General features: G+C 37.7%; 6 protein-coding genes across 6 annotated transcripts; 1 reads left to right on the top strand and 5 right to left on the bottom strand.

Annotated features, from left to right (window-relative positions):
• Positions 1–464: 464 nt before the first annotated feature.
• Positions 465–3337, bottom strand: PHYBLDRAFT_188232 (hypothetical protein). The gene is made up of 4 exons (XM_018439469.1): positions 3238–3337; positions 1667–3085; positions 596–1565; positions 465–543 (listed from the first exon to the last, which is right to left on the bottom strand). The coding sequence occupies exons 1-3, from the start codon at positions 3322–3324 to the stop codon at positions 978–980; spliced, it is 2094 nt and encodes a 697-aa protein (XP_018288074.1). The 5' UTR covers positions 3325–3337; the 3' UTR covers positions 465–543; positions 596–977.
• A 183-nt stretch (positions 3338–3520) lies between these two features.
• PHYBLDRAFT_60355 (hypothetical protein) lies at positions 3521–4580 on the bottom strand (the record flags this gene model as incomplete). Its single annotated transcript, XM_018440632.1, has 3 exons — positions 3521–3767; positions 3941–4262; positions 4508–4580. 3 exons carry the CDS (start codon positions 4578–4580, stop codon positions 3521–3523), a joined length of 642 nt encoding a protein of 213 aa, XP_018288073.1.
• A 3050-nt stretch (positions 4581–7630) lies between these two features.
• Positions 7631–8820, bottom strand: PHYBLDRAFT_172047 (hypothetical protein; the record flags this gene model as incomplete). The annotated part of the gene is made up of 2 exons (XM_018436721.1): positions 7631–8219; positions 8441–8820. 2 exons carry the CDS (start codon positions 8818–8820, stop codon positions 7631–7633), a joined length of 969 nt encoding a protein of 322 aa, XP_018288072.1.
• An 865-nt stretch (positions 8821–9685) lies between these two features.
• Positions 9686–10554, bottom strand: PHYBLDRAFT_126844 (hypothetical protein). The gene is made up of 2 exons (XM_018429130.1): positions 10538–10554; positions 9686–10198 (listed from the first exon to the last, which is right to left on the bottom strand). The coding sequence occupies exons 1-2, from the start codon at positions 10538–10540 to the stop codon at positions 9830–9832; spliced, it is 372 nt and encodes a 123-aa protein (XP_018288071.1). The 5' UTR covers positions 10541–10554; the 3' UTR covers positions 9686–9829.
• Positions 10555–11048: 494 nt separating this feature from the next.
• Positions 11049–11840, top strand: PHYBLDRAFT_126841 (hypothetical protein). The gene is made up of 3 exons (XM_018429129.1): positions 11049–11065; positions 11333–11544; positions 11656–11840. Exons 1-3 carry the CDS (start codon positions 11063–11065, stop codon positions 11717–11719), a joined length of 279 nt encoding a protein of 92 aa, XP_018288070.1. The 5' UTR covers positions 11049–11062; the 3' UTR covers positions 11720–11840.
• Positions 11841–15295: 3455 nt separating this feature from the next.
• Positions 15296–15773, bottom strand: PHYBLDRAFT_149191 (hypothetical protein; the record flags this gene model as incomplete). The annotated part of the gene is made up of 2 exons (XM_018432231.1): positions 15296–15414; positions 15521–15773. The coding sequence occupies 2 exons, from the start codon at positions 15771–15773 to the stop codon at positions 15296–15298; spliced, it is 372 nt and encodes a 123-aa protein (XP_018288069.1).
• Positions 15774–17724: the final 1951 nt, after the last annotated feature.

The following is a 17724-nucleotide window of genomic DNA, read 5'->3' as shown; positions in this document are numbered from 1 at the left end:
GTGATACCTTGAGGTGACGATACTTTTGCTTAAGCAAATAAAACTGTTTAAAGTTTCCATAAAGGTTGGCATCGCCTTCGTTCCAACTGTCGGCTTTACCATTAATAGTTTGCTCTAATAAAATAAAAAATATAATACACACACAAATTAAGTAACCAAAAACTAAGCCCAAAAAGAAGGGGAGGGGTAGTAATCGAGCTATATATATATATTCAGCTTATAATTTTACCTGGTGGAAAATGCTTGTCTTTGTCAGCCCAGACATCCTATGAATTGTATTTTGGTATTAAATAAACGTGTAGATTTATCCGGCTCTTTTCTTAAAGAGAAAGGGGTCGGTTTGATATATTGATTGATTAAGAGTTATTTACGCCAAGAATAACTGTTCCATCCTCTTGGAAATTGGCAAACGCGTAAAGCACATGGGTGAGCTTTTGAGCACTGACTGCTAGGTCACACACATTGAAGTTTCGGGCGTATATTGCCCTATTTATATTTTATATTTTGCGAATACAAAGAACAATTACTATGACAATCAAAAATCTTGCTTTCTTGGTCAAGGCGCAGTAGCAAGAGGAGGGGCGAGAGGACATACCAGTTGGGGAAGTAGCCAGCAATGACTAGACCATTCGTTACAGGAGGAGGTTCCATGAATTATAATGAAATTTAAAGAAAGGAAAAAAATTAAGCGGAAGGAAGAGCGGAATAGAAAAAGCAATGAAAGAGTTCAAGTTTTGAATTGATTGTCCCAGTTTTCTTTATTTTATTTTTTTATACTATTTTTTATTTAAAATAAAGGGCAGTCTGAAATGAAGTAAATAAGAGATAGACACAGAAAGAGATAGAGAAATAGAGAGAGATAGATAGAGGCGGAAAAGATAAATAGCTATAGAAACTATACAATCTTGTTGGAATTTTTATAGAGTTCTTTACAATGGTAATGAAGATAATCGATGTTTGTGGTTTATGATATATATTTAATCGACTTCCTCCATCTTGGAGGTCTCGATGGTCTCGAGAGCAGGGACTTCAGAGTTGCTCTGGGTAGGGAGCTCCTCCTCATCGATGCTGAGACCGAGGGAAACCATGCGGTGAATGCGGTTGGCGAATGAGCTGGGCTCATCAAGGGAGAAACCGGAGGTCAACAAAGAGGTCTCGTAGAGGAGAGTGGTCAAATCCTTGACGGAACGGTCGTTGCTGTCAGCAGCAATCTTGGTGGCGAGGCTCTTGATGATGGCATGCTCAGGGTTCAACTCAAAGGTCTTCTTGGAAGCCATGTAAGAGGACATGGAAGAGTCACGGAGAGCCTGGGCCTTCATGATACGCTCCATGTTGGCAGACCAGCCGAACTGACCAGTGGTGAGGACACAGGGAGAGTCAGTCAACTTGTTGGAGATGACGACCTTCTCGACCTTCTCGCCAAGGATCTCCTTGACAGCCTTGCAGAGACCCTCGAACTTCTTCTCCTCCTCTTCACGGGCCTTCTTCTCCTCCTCATCCTCTTCGATCTCAACACCTTCCTTGGTGATGCAGACGAGGGTCTTGCCATCGTACTCCTTCAATTGCTATTTTTTTTAAAGAAAAACAATTAGGGTTAATTTCTTTATTCTGTTTTACACATTCTTATTTTGTTTTAGTGTTTGCAAAATTGCTTTGCTTTGCTTACCTGAGTGCTGTACTCATCAATGGGGTCGGTCATCAACAAGACTTCGACGTTCTTCTTCTTGAAACCTTCGAGGAAAGGAGAGTTCTCAATGGCAGCGCGGGACTCGCCAGTGATGTAGTAGATGTTCTTCTGCTTCTCGGGCATACGGGTAACGTAGTCCTTGAGGGAGGTCAACTCCTCACCAGACTTGGTAGAGGAGTAACGGAGGAGCTCGGCGATCTTACCGCGGTTCTGGGTGTCCTCGTGGATACCCAACTTGAGGTTCTTGGAGAAGGACTCGTAGAACTTGTCAAAGTTCTCCTTGTCCTCGGCGATCTCAGCGAACATCTCGAGACACTTCTTGACGAGGTTCTTACGGATGACCTTGAGGATCTTGTTCTGCTGGAGCATCTCACGGGAGATGTTGAGGGGGAGATCCTCAGAGTCAACAACACCCTTGACGAAGTTGAGCCACTCGGGGATGAGGTCCTCACAGTCGTCCATGATGAAGACACGACGGACGTAGAGCTTGATGTTGTTACGCTTCTTCTTGGTCTCGAACATGTCAAAGGGAGCACGCTTGGGGATGAAGAGGATGGCACGGAACTCGAGCTGACCTTCGACAGAGAAGTGCTTGACGGCAAGATGGTCTTCCCAGTCGTTGGTGAGGGCCTTGTAGAACTGAGAGTACTCATCAGCCTTGACATCCTCGGGGTTGCGGGTCCAGAGGGGCTTGGTCTTGTTGAGCTCCTCGGTCTCGGTGGACTTCTCCTTGATGGTCTTCTTCTTCTTGTCCTTCTTGTCATCCTCATCTTCGATTTCCTCAATCTTGGGCTTCTCGCCTTCCTTGACCTCCTCTTCATCATCGGAGACCTCCTTCTCGACTTCCTTCTCGACGACGAGCTGGATGGGGTAGGAGATGAACTCGGAGTGCTTCTTGACGATGTCCTTAATCTTCTTCTCCTCGAGGTATTCGAGCTGGTCCTCCTTCATGAAGAGGCGCATCTCAGTACCGCGACCAATGGAGGGGTTGACCTCATCACGGGTGATGGTGAAGGAACCACCGGCAGCAGACTCCCAGATGTACTGCTCATCATCGTTGTGCTTGGTGATGACCTGGACCTTGTCGGCAACAAGGTAGGCAGAGTAGAAACCGACGCCGAACTGACCAATCATGGAAATGTCAGCACCGGAAGAGAGAGCCTCCATGAAAGCCTTGGTACCAGACTTGGCAATAGTACCGAGGTTGTTGACGAGATCAGCCTTGGTCATACCGATACCGGAATCACGGATGGAGAGAATGTTGTTCTCTCTGTCGGGGGTGATACGGACGAAGAGCTCCTTCTCGGAGTCCAAGAGGGATGAGTCGGTCAAAGACTGGTAACGGATCTTGTCGATAGCATCGGAAGAGTTGGAGATCAACTCACGCAAGAAAATTTCCTAGAAGCGAATGGTATGTAAGTACTTGATATTCATATACATTGTACATCTTTTACTGTCATTTATCCCGTATTCTTTCTTTTTTTAAAAAAAAAAAAGGGGGGGTGGGAAGGTATGACGCGTCTAGTTGTCGGACGGGATGATTATCTTACCTTGTTAGAGTAGAAGGTGTTGATGATCAAGCTCATCAACTGAGAGATCTCAGCCTGGAAAGAAAAGGTCTCGGTTTCGACAGTCATCTTTGGAATATGGAAGAAAAGGATGAAGAAAAGCGCGTAGATGTCAAGGGGAAGGGTTGCTTTTATTCTCAAGAAAATAGACAAAATCTAACATAAACTCAGACGCCACTCAGAAGACAGGAACCTATTTAATTTCCAGTCACAATCTTTCTCGCACGTTCGACACCATGCCCGTGGTTCAACAGCGGTTGCCTTTTTAAGAATCGCTGACCCATATTGTTCCCGCAGCAGCAGCACCGGGGTCGACTGCAGAATCGGCGGGGGCAATAGTATTCTGGCAACCACCAGACGGTTCCAGTAGACCTTCCACAAAGATCTCTCGTACAAAGCAGTCCAAGACCTCTGGGATTGTCAAACTGTAGTCACGCCAGAAACTGGCTCCAGGCTTAGTTCCATGACGACCAACAGCATGCAGGACAAAGTCAGGTGATCTACGAGTGTGACTAGAAACAAAGGGCGTTAATTAGTATCATTGTTTTTGTTATTTTGTTATTATTAATAATACTAGTTGATAAGGGCAAGAATAAGAATAGCAAAGCCTTTTTATCTATATATGTATATGTGTGTTCATTCTTTCTTTCATTCTTTCTTTCTTCCTTTCGTTAAAAACATTTACCCAAAAATTTGACCCAGTCCGTATTTGTGCTTTTCGATCAGATCTAATACATTCTGATCTCTGACAACTAATACAGAATCTGCTTCATACGCTCTGTGTTCACCAAAATACATGACAATCTTGCGTTCAAACTGCATAGTCTTTGCTTCTCCTGAATCATTATTAATTGGAGAGATTGCTTCATTCTTGATAATCTCGACACGACTTGGTACATTATAGTAGGCTGATAATATACGCTGAAGGTTTCCATTGGCCTGCAAAAGCATACGCTCAATAGGTGTGAATGCGTCTGGCAACCTTAGAAACACATTTTTGGATGATACTATTGTATATCAAAGCAAAATCATAGTAATGATAATGATAGATAATAAATAATATTAATAATGAATATTCATAACAAAAGAAATCAAATTAAATCAAATTAAATCAAATATTTCAAAAGAAAACCCAAAATATATATATATGTATATCATCAATTAGAGCCGTGGGAAATGTTTCTTTTATCACTTTGATTTTGTATATGTATATCTTGCTAGAGTTTGTTAGTTGTATTGGGGTTATATTTACGTTCTTCAGTGAATAGAAATGGGATTCTCTTGTACAGTTCAGTTCCAACAATATCTGGTAAACAGCGTGCCATTATAACTTGCTCCTGTTTTTGGATTATATAAAAAAAGAATTGAAGACAAATGTAAAGAAGATAAAAAGGAATTGAATACTTGAATACTTGTATTATTATGTATATATATATGTATCTATATATATATATATATAAACACACACACACACACACACACACACACAAACAGTGCTTCACGTTTAAGAATACAAAAATAGGAGGTAAAAAATAAAATAAAAAAAAATTGGTACCCCCAATAAAAAAATAATCTGTAAGTCCAATAAATTTTATGGATGATCAATAAAATCAACAAGACAATACAAAAAAAAACCACAGTACCAATTAGCGGCTTTATATTTTGGTGCGGTGTTACAAATTCCCACTGCCTGGAGTTTAATATTCAAGTTTGCGTTTTTATTTTATTCTCAGTTTGCGGGTTTGCAGGATCCCAATTCGCGAATTATTTATTTATATAAAAAGTTTTCTTTTTCAAGCGATTTGCGTATTATTTAATTTTCTTGCGTGTCGTTTTTTTTTACAGAACTTCCACTGTCAATGTGAGGATTTTACAAGTAAAAGTGTAAACAATTTAAGAGCATCTCAAGTAGTCCCTTTTTTCTCCACTTTTATCTAAAATTTAAAATTCTGGTTAAAAGTGCTATCCCTAGTAGTTTGATTTGTTTTATTTTACGAGCAAAATATAGTACTTTTTTTTCTTATATCTTTTTGCTAAAGTTGTCAGATTTAAAATTGGTTGATGAAAATGCTCTCAAAAATTATTTTTAAAGAAAAAGAAATTGAACTTCTGGGAAACGTAACCTTTTCTTTAGCTAAAGTTGCTGTATTTGGCTTTAGATAAATTTTTAAAAAAAAAGTTAACTCGCTGCTGAAGATGTTCTTTGATACGTGATTTATTTAAATTACATCTCGACAACATAAAACAACATCACTTTCCCATAAATACATCTCTTTATTGACCACATCTTATTTTATTGTCTCCCTTACAGAACTTTTTCTTACAACAGCCACTTTCATTTCCAGGATATACAAAGAGCCAAAAAGAAATCATGAACATGACACCATGTTTATATTTTAAGATGATGATGATAGCTGTCATACTGGGTTTCTTACATAACATGTTTTGAACCCCCCTAAAGGAATCAGATACTTTGACTGGTGACTATCCCAAAGCTCAATAGATATATGGGTTAATAGACATTTTCTAAGATATTAGGGCTCGTATTGATTTCACCTTATGGTAAATTTTCCTTTTTATTTTTTATTCCACAATATGTATGTATGGCAGCACAAGTAGTTCATCTTATTCAGTTAAGTTCTTTAGAGAATATATCATAAAAAAGTTGACAAGTAGCTTTATTCGTGACTAATAGAAATCAAAAATCTGGCAGTGATTTCTCTGGTGAAAATGTATTCTTCTGAAGAAGGGTTTTATATCGATAAACTATGCTGTATAGTCGAATAGATGTAAGCTAATATTATCAAATAAAAATAAAAGTAACATTAAGTAATAGATGAGGTTGCATTTATATGAGAGAAACCCAGACCCTCTTCTGATTAAACAACAAGAACAATGGCACAATAGTAACCCTTGGGCTCATATTATCTATAAACTGTTCGACAACCCTGATAGAATCAATTGCATCAGGTATAATTAGCATGTATTTTGTATTATGGTCCATATTATTATCTTAAATAATCATTCTATAAAGTCAACTGGTCGCCTTTATCAAGCCACAAAAGAAAGAAAGAGAGAAAGAGAGGCGCAAGAACAAATCGAAAGAAAAAAATGGGCTGTAAACCCGATATGATCATTTACACTGTAGCTGAAGGGGATACGCCGTTGAAATTTGGTGTGTGTGAGGAAGAATTCTTTTATTATGGTACAACGAGAAAGGAATATAACTAAGGATCAAGGATGAAGTTTCTTAAGACTCTAAAATACATGTTCTTCAATTTGTGCGAACACGTTGACTGGGACAAGAATAAAACAAAAGAAATTGAGGTTGTTGGATATGTACAAAGTGGTAAGCATTTTATTATTTTGTTAAAGACAGTTCTCATTACCCTAACTGATCGACTTATACTGCAAATAATAGCAAAATTAGCCAAGTACTAACGATTTCATTTCTTTTTAGACAGTGAAAAATATCTGTGAAATTGTTTCTTACAAATCCGCGAATTGAACTTTGAACAATCATTGCGCGCATTTTTAAACGTCCGGAACGCAAATAAAAAACACAGCGCAAAAATAAATAAATTAAAGCCGTAAATTGGTACCGTGATGGGGTTTTTTTTTTAATATTGTTATTGATTTTACTGATCATCCATAAATCTTATTTTTACCTCCTAATTTCTGTATCTTTCAAACGTGAAACACTGTATCTGTGTAGATGCCTATAGACGTATATTTTTAAAGAAACCATTATTATTATTTTTAAGAAAGAAATATGTGTATATGATATTTATATTTACGGATAAACAAGTATATAATATAATCTTGGAAATAGGGCGGCACATTAAATTACGCCAAAACAAGGCACCGAAGTTGTATATTTATATTTATATTAAATATATACATATATGATAAACATCTTCACCCTTGCACATACATGTATATGTACGAGTACACGTACACATACACGCCCACACGGACGGGAAATTACACAAGAACTTAAAGATATATGCAGGAGTCATTGACTAATTGAGACAACTCATAGGAATAATGAGTAGAAGAAGATAACAGTAAAGTTCCTTGTCAATTCTATACACCAGTCACTTTTTGGAAATTAATGAGGTTCTTGAAGTAGTTGATTTTAAATAAGATTTAATTAAATGTTTGTTACAAAATCAAAGCAAATGACTGACCATTTAAGTCATAGCCATTGCCTTTATTCTTTATTTTAATTATTTTTGAAACAAGTCTCACACTTGAGTACATTACTATATCTGTTTCAATATCACATATGCTCCTCTTTCTCCCTCCCTTTCTCCTTCTGCTCTTATATATAAGAAAAACAAACAAACAAACAAACCATACACATATAATCTAGTTAAAGGGAATACATACAGTTGGGTATATTAGATAAGAAGGAACAAGAGAGATAATCCTTGTCAGAAATATCCTGCTTTAAGATATACTGTGTATCTTTAGGGCTATCACATGAAATTGACTCATTCACGTAGAATGGTAAGGTCCCGCTATACAACGATCTATTTATCCCAGTATCAGCTTCGTTCTGTAAGGACTCCCAGTCAGGAGAAGATGATGGAGAAAACCCGAGTGTTGTTGTATAAGGGACATCTTCGACGCTTAATCCTAAGTCATAGCCCAAAGAGTACATTGTCGAAAGGGGATGAGAGATCTGAAAGGCTGGATAGTATAGTATTTGGGTGCTGGTATTAAGGCCAACTGATCCAGGAAACATTGATTTCTCGTGACCTGTGATATCCGTATTTTCGGAAACGGGCTGCCAGTAGGTGGGACATGCTGGACATGAGGAGTCTTGGAGTATTATACCAGTGAGATTGTAAGAGAATTCGTCATACATATGCCCGCAATGCTCTTCTTCCTTTACAAGACCAGTACCATCAGCTTGCTTTTGACGTCTTGAGCGAGGAGAGTATTTATACTGTGGGTACCTAAAGACAAATAAATATATAAGCAAGTAAGTATGAGTTAGTAACAATAATGATTACAGGTATTTATAGCCTTAAACAAACAAACAAACAAAAAAAACGAAACACATTGATACATACATACGTAAACAAATAAACAAATAAACAGAAAAGATAAAGGTCAAGGTAAAGATAGAGATAGACTACAAATACTTTTTTATGGAAATTGTGTATTCAGAACTTACTGTTCAGAGTGCTGCTGTTTGCCTCGATCGGCCAAGGTGCGATAGAATTCTTTTTCGGAAGAAGGGGCTTCATGCCACCACTTGGCTATTATTTTGGATATATCTCGATGATTCGCGCCTGGACAATAAGTTGAGATTTCTTTTTGTTTCTCACAACGATAGACCAAGAAACAGTTCATAGGGCGAGGAACATGATTAGGATTTCGTCGACGGACTCTGGTACGTTTGGCGTGACTACTAGGCCGGGTCAACAAGGCCAGATCAGCAATGTCCTGGAGCTTTGATGGGCCGAGAGAAGCAGGAGGAGTAACCGGGGATTCTTGAGACTTTTGTTTGACTTGTTTGTTTTGTTTGCTTTGATTGGAAATATTACCAGCCATTAAAAAGATGATAATAAATGAGTGTATATGTTCGTAAATGAGCGTAATTGAGCGTAATTGAGGAAGGATAAAGAAGGAGAGGAGAAAGGGAGTGAATGAAAGGAAGGGAAGGGAAGGGAAGGGAAGACCGACTGAATGAACAGGGAAAGAAAGAGAAAAGGAATGTATATTGTGAAAAGTAAAATGCGCTTTTTCTTTTCTTTTGCTTTTAAGGCCTTGAAAACAATCAGACAGGAAGTGAACGCCATTGAGTATAAAGAGTATTTATTATTATTATTCTTTCTCACCAAACAGACAAGTCTTTGTGCTTAGATTTGCTTTATTAAATGTAATTTTATATGAACAAAGCATTATATAAATATATATAGGGAAAAACGATAAAAAAAAGATATAAAAAGAATTCATGTAAGTTTATGGACGTACTTGTTTGACACCCTTCCTATGATGATTAAAATTCCCCTGGAATTGAGCTCACTGCCATACATAAATTCATATATAAATTCATACATATATGCATAAACACACACGCTCGAGCATATACATGGATATATAGATACGCATTCAAACATCCTTTGTCTTATTGAGCAGTGCGCGCTTCAAAATAATTTGATTTCAAATTTTACAAGGAAAAGCCCATGCGCACATAATAAACGTACATAAAGAAACGTGGCAAAATGAATATATGTATTCTGCATCTACACTAATCTCACTCTACAAAATAAAATTAAAATCTATTTTAAATATAAGAGGAAAAAAAAAGGACATGGATCTTCACTAAACCCATTGACCATTGTCCTTCCTCAACCCCCAGATATACACGCACAATCTAATTATCACCATCACCATCACAATCATCATTGTTATTATTATTATCATTATTTTTAATTATTAATAGTAAAAATTATTTTTAAATTTATACTTCTTATTTATTATCAATGAAAGTAAAAGAAGAAGAAAGAAGGAAGAAAGAAAGAAAAGAATGACCACTGTAGTTCATTAAATCCTAAATTTAGGCCTTGACAGCGTACTTGCGCATGGGGAAGTGAGCCTGCTTCTTCTGGTACTTGACAGTCTTGAGGCTACGCTCATAGGGAGTCAAGGCTCTGCGGAGAGCACGGGTCTTCTTGACACGGAGATCGATGGGGATCAACTTCTTCTTCTGGTAGAAGAGACGGAGCTGATCACGCTGGGTCTGGTTGATGACAGTCAAGGTACGGGCAACGTTCTTGCGAGCCTCACCGATGGCCTGGAGCTTGGAGGCAGAGCCACCAGCAACCTTCTGGACACGGAGAGAAGCAAGTTCCTGCTTCTTCTCATCGAGAACCTTCAAGAGCTCGGCCTTGTTCTTGTTGCGGAGTTCGTGAGCTTTGACGGCAGCCTAAAGACAATAACAGCAAAGTTTAATAACATGATCATCAAAGCCAAATCGCATCTCAGTTGGTCGATTCAGAGAAAGCAAGTAGTGGTGAAGGGATAATATGCGCTGAGAGGAAAGATCTATTTTGTATTTTTTTGTAGTCGTCCAAAAATGTCTTGTTGGTTACATCGTAATTGTGTCGGTAATGGTGGTGATGGTGATTGTGAAGTATGTGATTGTGTATTTTTTTAGGCATTGATGACCCAAAAGAATTGCATTTCGTAGTCGATCATTTGTTCATCCACATGGTTCCGTCCATCCATCGTACGTGCTGCGTCTAATATCGAATGGATTGCTTACCATTGAGACAGATAGTTACAGCAAGAGTAAGAGAAAGAAGCCGTTGGTGAGCATGTCCAGCCTACTTTTGTTCCCCGGGCCGGACCACACATCTGCCAGCACGTAAAGAGGTCCGGCATGTGCGCTTTGGCAATAATTGGACAATATTAAGGTACCGCCGTTTTCATTCTTTGTACCAAAAAAAATAACTAAAAAATTGAACAAGTCTTTCTTGTAAAGTGGAGTATGAGCAAATGCAGTTTAATAAACAAGACTTTATTTTTAAAAGAATAATAAAAGGCGTAAATCTTTTTATATTTTTACTGCCACACCTAATATTAGTTATATGTAAAACAACGAATAATTGGTGTGTGGTAGTAGTGTTCAATGTAATCAATCCTTAAGGAACAACTTGACCTTTTACTGTCGGAGAAGGGGGTTCTAGTGACTGTCACTTCCTTTTCGATCGGGAAGGGAGCTCCCATCAAATTGGCCTTGGTGCCCAGAAGCCTAGAGTTCCTCCTCTTTGACAATCCTAATTGCGAAATGGTATGGTATAGGCAAATGCATCTCCTCATATAATGTGAGAGATACATAAAGAGAAAAGGAATTATACAGCAAGTACACAAATACTCATTAATTTGTTCAATTATTATTATCTATCCATACATCTATCCACACATCCATCCATCCGATCATACACATCTATACACACACACACAAACACAACACATATCTATTTATATATCCATCCATCCATGGACCAAATTATTGTATGACACTTATATATTCGACAACAACGTTCAATCATATTAGGCCAAGCGCACTAAGAAGGTTGGAATCACCGGAAAGTACGGTACCCGTTATGGTGCCTCCCTCAGAAAGCAGGTGAAGAAGATGGAAATCACCCAGCACGCCAAGTACACCTGTACTTTCTGCGGTAAGGACGCCGTCAAGCGTACTGCCGTTGGTATCTGGAAGTGCAAGGGCTGCAAGAAGACCATGGCCGGTGGTGCCTACACCGTCTCGTAAGTTTTTTTAAAAGAATATATATAAGGGGGACTTTCTAGTTAGTCACGATAACCCTTTATTTTTACTGCCAAGCAATATGTGTCTCACATTTTATTTATTTATTACAGGACCACTGCTGCTGCCACTGTCCGCTCCACTGTCCGTCGTCTCCGCGAGTTGGCCGAGATCTAAGCACCTTAATGCTTTTCTCTTTGTCTGCCAATCGCTTATGTGTTTCTTTTTTTTTGATTCCTTTATTGGAAACAATAAGTAAAAAATAATAAAAAAGCACATAAAAAACTTAAACACGTTCATACATATATGCATATGTAAAATACATACACTCTTTTGTCTGTTACTTTCTTTTCTAGTACATATTTATTTAATTGTTTGGGGTTGATATAAAATTTTGAGATATATGATTATGTTTTATTGAAAGTTATGTGCGTCGTCGTCGCTAAATGCATATACCAACGAACTAAATTCGTGATCTGAAACCGGGATCGGTGATTCGAGTTTGTTCTCCTTGTTTATACGTTCCTGATATTTGGCCATCAGTACCTGAGCAGTTATTGGATGTCCAGCACGTTCACTCATGTCAACTGCACTTTTGAGAAAGTATGTTGATGTAGAGTCAGTAATCAGTATCTTGCACAGGTCAGTAAAACCATGATTAGCAGCGTACAGTAACGGAAGATTGGTGGTATGTGTTGGGTCCTGGTCACTGTAACATGGATTGGCGCCCTTCCGGAGTAAATATCGCACGATATCTGTCTTTCTGTGCTGCACTGCCAATAGCAGTGGTGTTTCCTCGGCCAGGTTGATTACATTGACCTGGCATCCTCGTCCAACAAGATCTTGGACAGCGTCGAAGCGATTCCAATAAACAGCATGATGTAACACGGTTGCAAATCTTGTCCGCTGATCTATATTGGCTCCTAGTTCAAGTAGGCGTCTAACCAACATATTGTGGCCCAGGCTGATGGCCAGTGCCAGGGGAGAAAGTCCGCGTTTGTTGGGATGGTCAACGTTGACTAGAGGAGATGATACCAGGAGCTCAAGAGCTTCAGGGAATTGGTTTGTGATGGCAAAATGCAAAGGTGTATTTCCGTTATGGTCTTGTTGTGTAACGGATGCCCCGGCTTGCATCAGCAGCTCTAAGCATCGAAGAGACTTTGTGAATAGACTGTTGGTAAGTGCAGTGTGGCCAAATAAATCCTCGAGGTCCAGTACAGATCCATGTTCGATCAATAGCTCGACTGCATCTGTGAGGCTCAGATTTACAGCGCAATGAAGCGGGAGTTCTTGATGAGGACCATGAGGTTCATTCACGCGAATAGAAGGCTGTAGTAATAAAAGTCGAATGGCTTCCATGTTTTCATTCTTGATTGCCAAATACAAGAGACCGTAGTTCTCGGGATTGCGTCCATTGAGGTCTGGCTCTGATCGAATATATTGATAAAGAGTTTTGATGTCAAGATGGGTCAATGTAATTGCTTCCCAGATTAGTGCATTTGAATGTGCAAGATGTGGCTTTTTGTTTGTGCCCTGAAGAGAGGTATCGCTGTTGCTTGTTGCAGATCGTTTGATTCCGGTTAGTAAGTCCATTGATTAAGCTCTGGTATCTGTTAGTTCATCGATGTTTATCATCTCCGCACAACAAAGGAAGAGTCACTCAAAGGTTATACATACAAATTAATTAAAAAGAAAAGGTAAAGGGAAAGGGAAATGAAGAGGGTATTTTTTGTTCATAGTTTTTTTTAAAAGAAAAATAGCACAAATTTCATATTAATTTATTTATGAAGTAGATTTAATAGAAGACATGACATGACATTAAGGAATAAAATATAATAAAGCACTTTTGTAAGGCTCACTTTTAAGACTTTAATTTATATTTTCTTGCAGAAAATAATACAATGAGTACATCAAGTTCCCTTCATATATAGGTCACCTAAGAAATAAAAAGACTTTTTCAAAATGTTAGGGGCAACAAGAAGCTATACAGTCAAAAACCTTAGTTTCAGTGTAAATCAGGTGGCTTAATGCAATACCTTGTGACTAACTCTATTGACTCATGAATGAATTTCACAAAAAGAATCTGCTTGTATAAAACTTTGCTTGTAATTAAGAAAAAAATATGCACCTTCTTTCTCAATTATCTAAGCTTTTACTATACAAAAGTGTCCTCCATTAAATTCATGTATGAAGACGGCCAAGGAAAGAGCGTTAATGAAGACGGTTCTCAAGCTTTGAGTCATATAATTGATGGGGATTGTCGTGGTCTTGAGACAATACCAACCTCTTCACAGTTTTTTTGTCTTATGTTACACTTCGTTTAAAGTTATAATTTGAAAAAAAAAGCCTACAATTTCTTTATAAAGGAATATTTTTGGTTTTTCCAAAATCCATAGTCGCTAGTATTTAAGATTGTTTCAATTTTATTTTATTTTTTCACCCTTAAGAGCATCTCCAACAGTCAGCTAGCTTTTATCTTTCGTAAAACCAAACACCACCAAGTTAGCAAAGAAAAAAGCTACTTCACCTAACAGTTCCAATTATCTTTTTTTTTTTAAATAAATTTTGAGAGCGTTTTCAGTTAAACTTTTAAATCCCTGTCAAATTTAGCAAAGAGATAAAATTTAGGACCGTAAATTTTTCGTAAAATAAAGTAAATTTAGCTGTTGGGAGTACCACTCTTACAAGTCAAGTATGTATTTCTTGTAAGAAGAGAAACGTTGATAATAAAGTAGCAAGATGTCCGAAGCGAAGAGTACATTCAGTATTGCAGTGCAATGAAAACGCTTGCACTATTATTTGGAATCGCGGTGTGATGGCTGCAAAGAACAATGACGCTCGAGTTGAATAGCGTCTATAGCCGGGTTACTAGCTAGAAAGGGTTATATTCCCAATTAGATGCGTGATAACGAGGGCCAATAAACTACTGTTAAGAGGAAACGTTCTCAAGACAATAAATGTACACTCAGTATTTTATATTTTCCCTATTGAAGATATCAACTCTATCTTTCTCTATCTCTATAACTAACCCTTAATTCTGTTATAAATTTCTACTATTTTCTGCACCAGAATCCCCAAACATTTGATATCTATCAATCATTCTCTTGAAAAATCATCTTGATACTTTCAACCACTGGTATAACCTCATTTCAATAAAACCCAACCTTGAATTCAAAATCCCGCCACCTACTGTGTTGAGATCAAGATAACATACATATATACTTTTTGCTTTATTTTTTGCTTTTTACTTGCTGTTTAATATTGCTTTAGAATATACATAGAAATATTTTTGGGCGGCTGTTGGGTACCTTTTGTGCCCACTTGTATGGGTAAAAGAAGAAAACTTTTTCTTGCACCTTTGAACAAAAACGCACAGACCAGCTTAGAGTAACCTACAAATCGCCGTTATAGAAACTTGTACTCCACTTTGAGAGTCATTTCTACACCGATCAATACCAAACGTTTCATTACTCATTTGCCTCTTTGATTTACTTTACTTTAGCTCACTTTGTAAAGTCATATTCTGTAGTAATTTGATTTAATATTATTAACTGTCTATTCTGCCTTAAAACAGTTACACAAACCCAGTAAAAATAATATACAGCTATATCACGTTTGCTCTGACGTGAGCGTCAGGCCTGACAAAAAGCGCAGTCCTAAACTTTAATCGCAGATGAAAAAAATTTCTGTTACATATAGACCTCCTCCAACGCGCATCGTTTGTTTTCTCCTTGAGCAACAACAGTCCCGGTTTCATAGTGAGGCGTCTCTTGCGACCGTTGCAGGGAGATTCTTCCATGCTACAAGCATCGGAAAGTGAAAGTTGTTACTCGCCAGCTCAGTTAATTCTGAGAAGTCGTGGGGCATGGTCTCTTTTCATTTTTGGAAAGACTACTGTGTACATCGCATCGCCAATGTGGAATCATGATGCTGGGGGGAGGGAGGTCTAATCTGTGGTGAGATGTGCTGGCTCTTCACTGCTAACCTGACTGAACTCTTTAACGGCTGACGGTGAAGCTACTGGTAGTCGAATGAGCTGGACCTTATCACCTAGTGGTAAGTTCTCTGGTGAGTTCGCACCCACATTACTCGGTGACGAGATGTGGGGCTGGATGAACGGGTGCTTTCCGTTGGTTTGCCACCATTCCAGCACCTCCTTCGCTACCAAGTCAGGTTTACGTCCTGAAGGAGATTGAGCCGCGTAATGCGGGGACAAAGAACTTGGTGTCATGCTTTTTATTCTTTTACTCATGTAAAAGAACATTAAGTGAAATTAAATCAAATAGAATAGTTTCTTTATGTATATATATGTATACCTTTAAATAAATAAATAAAGTCTTTTTAACTATTATCGGCTCTAATAAAAAAAACACGCTTTTAAACTTTTTTTTTACTTGATTGAAGATGTCAATGTTGTAATTAGGAGAGCTCATTTACAAGAAGAAATTAGTCTAATTGAATAAATCTGAAAAGAAACAAAATACTATTTATATATTTTAATGTAGTATTGATGGCCGTGTTTAAATATAGATGCTATTCTTTGTCTGAAAAGTATATAAATTGCAGAATAATGTTTGATGATGCCGATTCCGTGAATTGTATAGTATTAAATTTGGCTAGTGCGGATGGAGATTGTAAAGAGGATGTATTGGAATGAGAGAAAATTCAAGAAAAATGAATAGAAATGAGAGATGGGAAAGAATATAGCCATGTGTTTGAAAGAGAGACAGAAAAAACGTGATGAAGAATGAATACACAGTAAGATCCTCATTGTATTTACACAGATTGTTTACAAGAAGTTTAATATGGACCTCTCTATAAAACAATGGCCATTATCTACAAGCATTTTTTATATTCTAGCTAATCTAATGGTACAATTATTTGTATGTTACTGTCTTTGTGTCTTTCTCGGGTACAAGTGCTCGAAAGACGCTATTGTTTTATCGTTTCAATATCGTCAATTTTTCTTTAAGCTACCACCAAAATCTATTTATTTTTCACTTAACCTTTGAAGAGATTGCAGAAAATATTTCCTGTCCAGAAAAAGACAGAATGTTAATTTAGTTTGATAGAGAACACTCTTGTATATCTTGTCATATTCGAGCGACTTAAAGTTATTTTAAAAAGTGCTTCAATCTTTTTAAAAAGCATCTCATTTCGATAATACTTACTGCAAATCGCATTGTAAGTAGTCAATTGACTGAATTACAATATATAATCTTACACAATTTCTTAGCATATCGTCCCTATCAATTGGCACATTTGAAAGCACCAAGCAAGTAAGCCTCGCATATCTATCTCTTTGTGGGTTGGAAGATAGTAAGCACCATTACCCCATTCCGAGTCCTAACTGTGAAGGCATCACTACAAAAAATCAGCTTGGGGGAGTGCCACAGTTCTTTGAATCTGTACAAGGTCTGGTTTTTAAAGACCATACAATTTCCACACACACCTACACACCTACACACCTGCACACTCAGAAGATACATCTTTCTTCCCGAGTTAGCACGCAAGCCATCTCTCGACCTTAATGGATGAATTAAAGAAGCTATTTCTGTTAATGTCCCTTTATTGTTGCTCGGCCTTAATACTACTTCTTACTATATAACGGAAATGACAAGGTAAAATTGTAAGCTCATTTATCGCTACGATGGTGCTTATATTACTGTAAGTCTTTCCATCCTCCGCTCCTCTTGGACAAATACCAAAAGTCAAGGCAGCCGTCAATATTTAATCTACCCACTTCGTCTCTTTTCCTATACTAAGCAATCCAAAGCCAATTAATTTATGTCAAGAAATAACAGTGCTTAATTTGATTGGTCTTCTATATTGATAGTGAAAAACTGGTCTGTACCTCACAACGAATACCATAGACGCATTAAAGATGCAATAACGGGATGTCTACTTCGCAAACATGGATTTAATGCTTGTTTGTTTGATGAATTTAGTACTTCCAGGCACTGTCCTTCATGCTCTCAGTCTTCCCTTTGAACCTTCAAGTAAGTCGAAAACTAGTCCATATCGCCACACTTAAACGCCAACTATAGCATGCCATAGTCTTCCAAGGCAAATGGTACAACCAGTCATCATTTTTTACTATTATTAATACTTTCTATAAATCCATACATATTTACCAAATCAAAATTGTTTCGAGAACATGGCTTCATTACAGTTTGTGCATA

Source organism: Phycomyces blakesleeanus (assembly GCF_001638985.1).
Source record: "Phycomyces blakesleeanus NRRL 1555(-) unplaced genomic scaffold PHYBLscaffold_20, whole genome shotgun sequence".
Taxonomy (NCBI): Eukaryota; Fungi; Mucoromycota; class Mucoromycetes; order Mucorales; family Phycomycetaceae; genus Phycomyces; species Phycomyces blakesleeanus.
The sequence above is the reverse complement of the archived record's forward strand: the minus strand, read 5'-3'. Positions and strand labels throughout refer to the sequence as shown.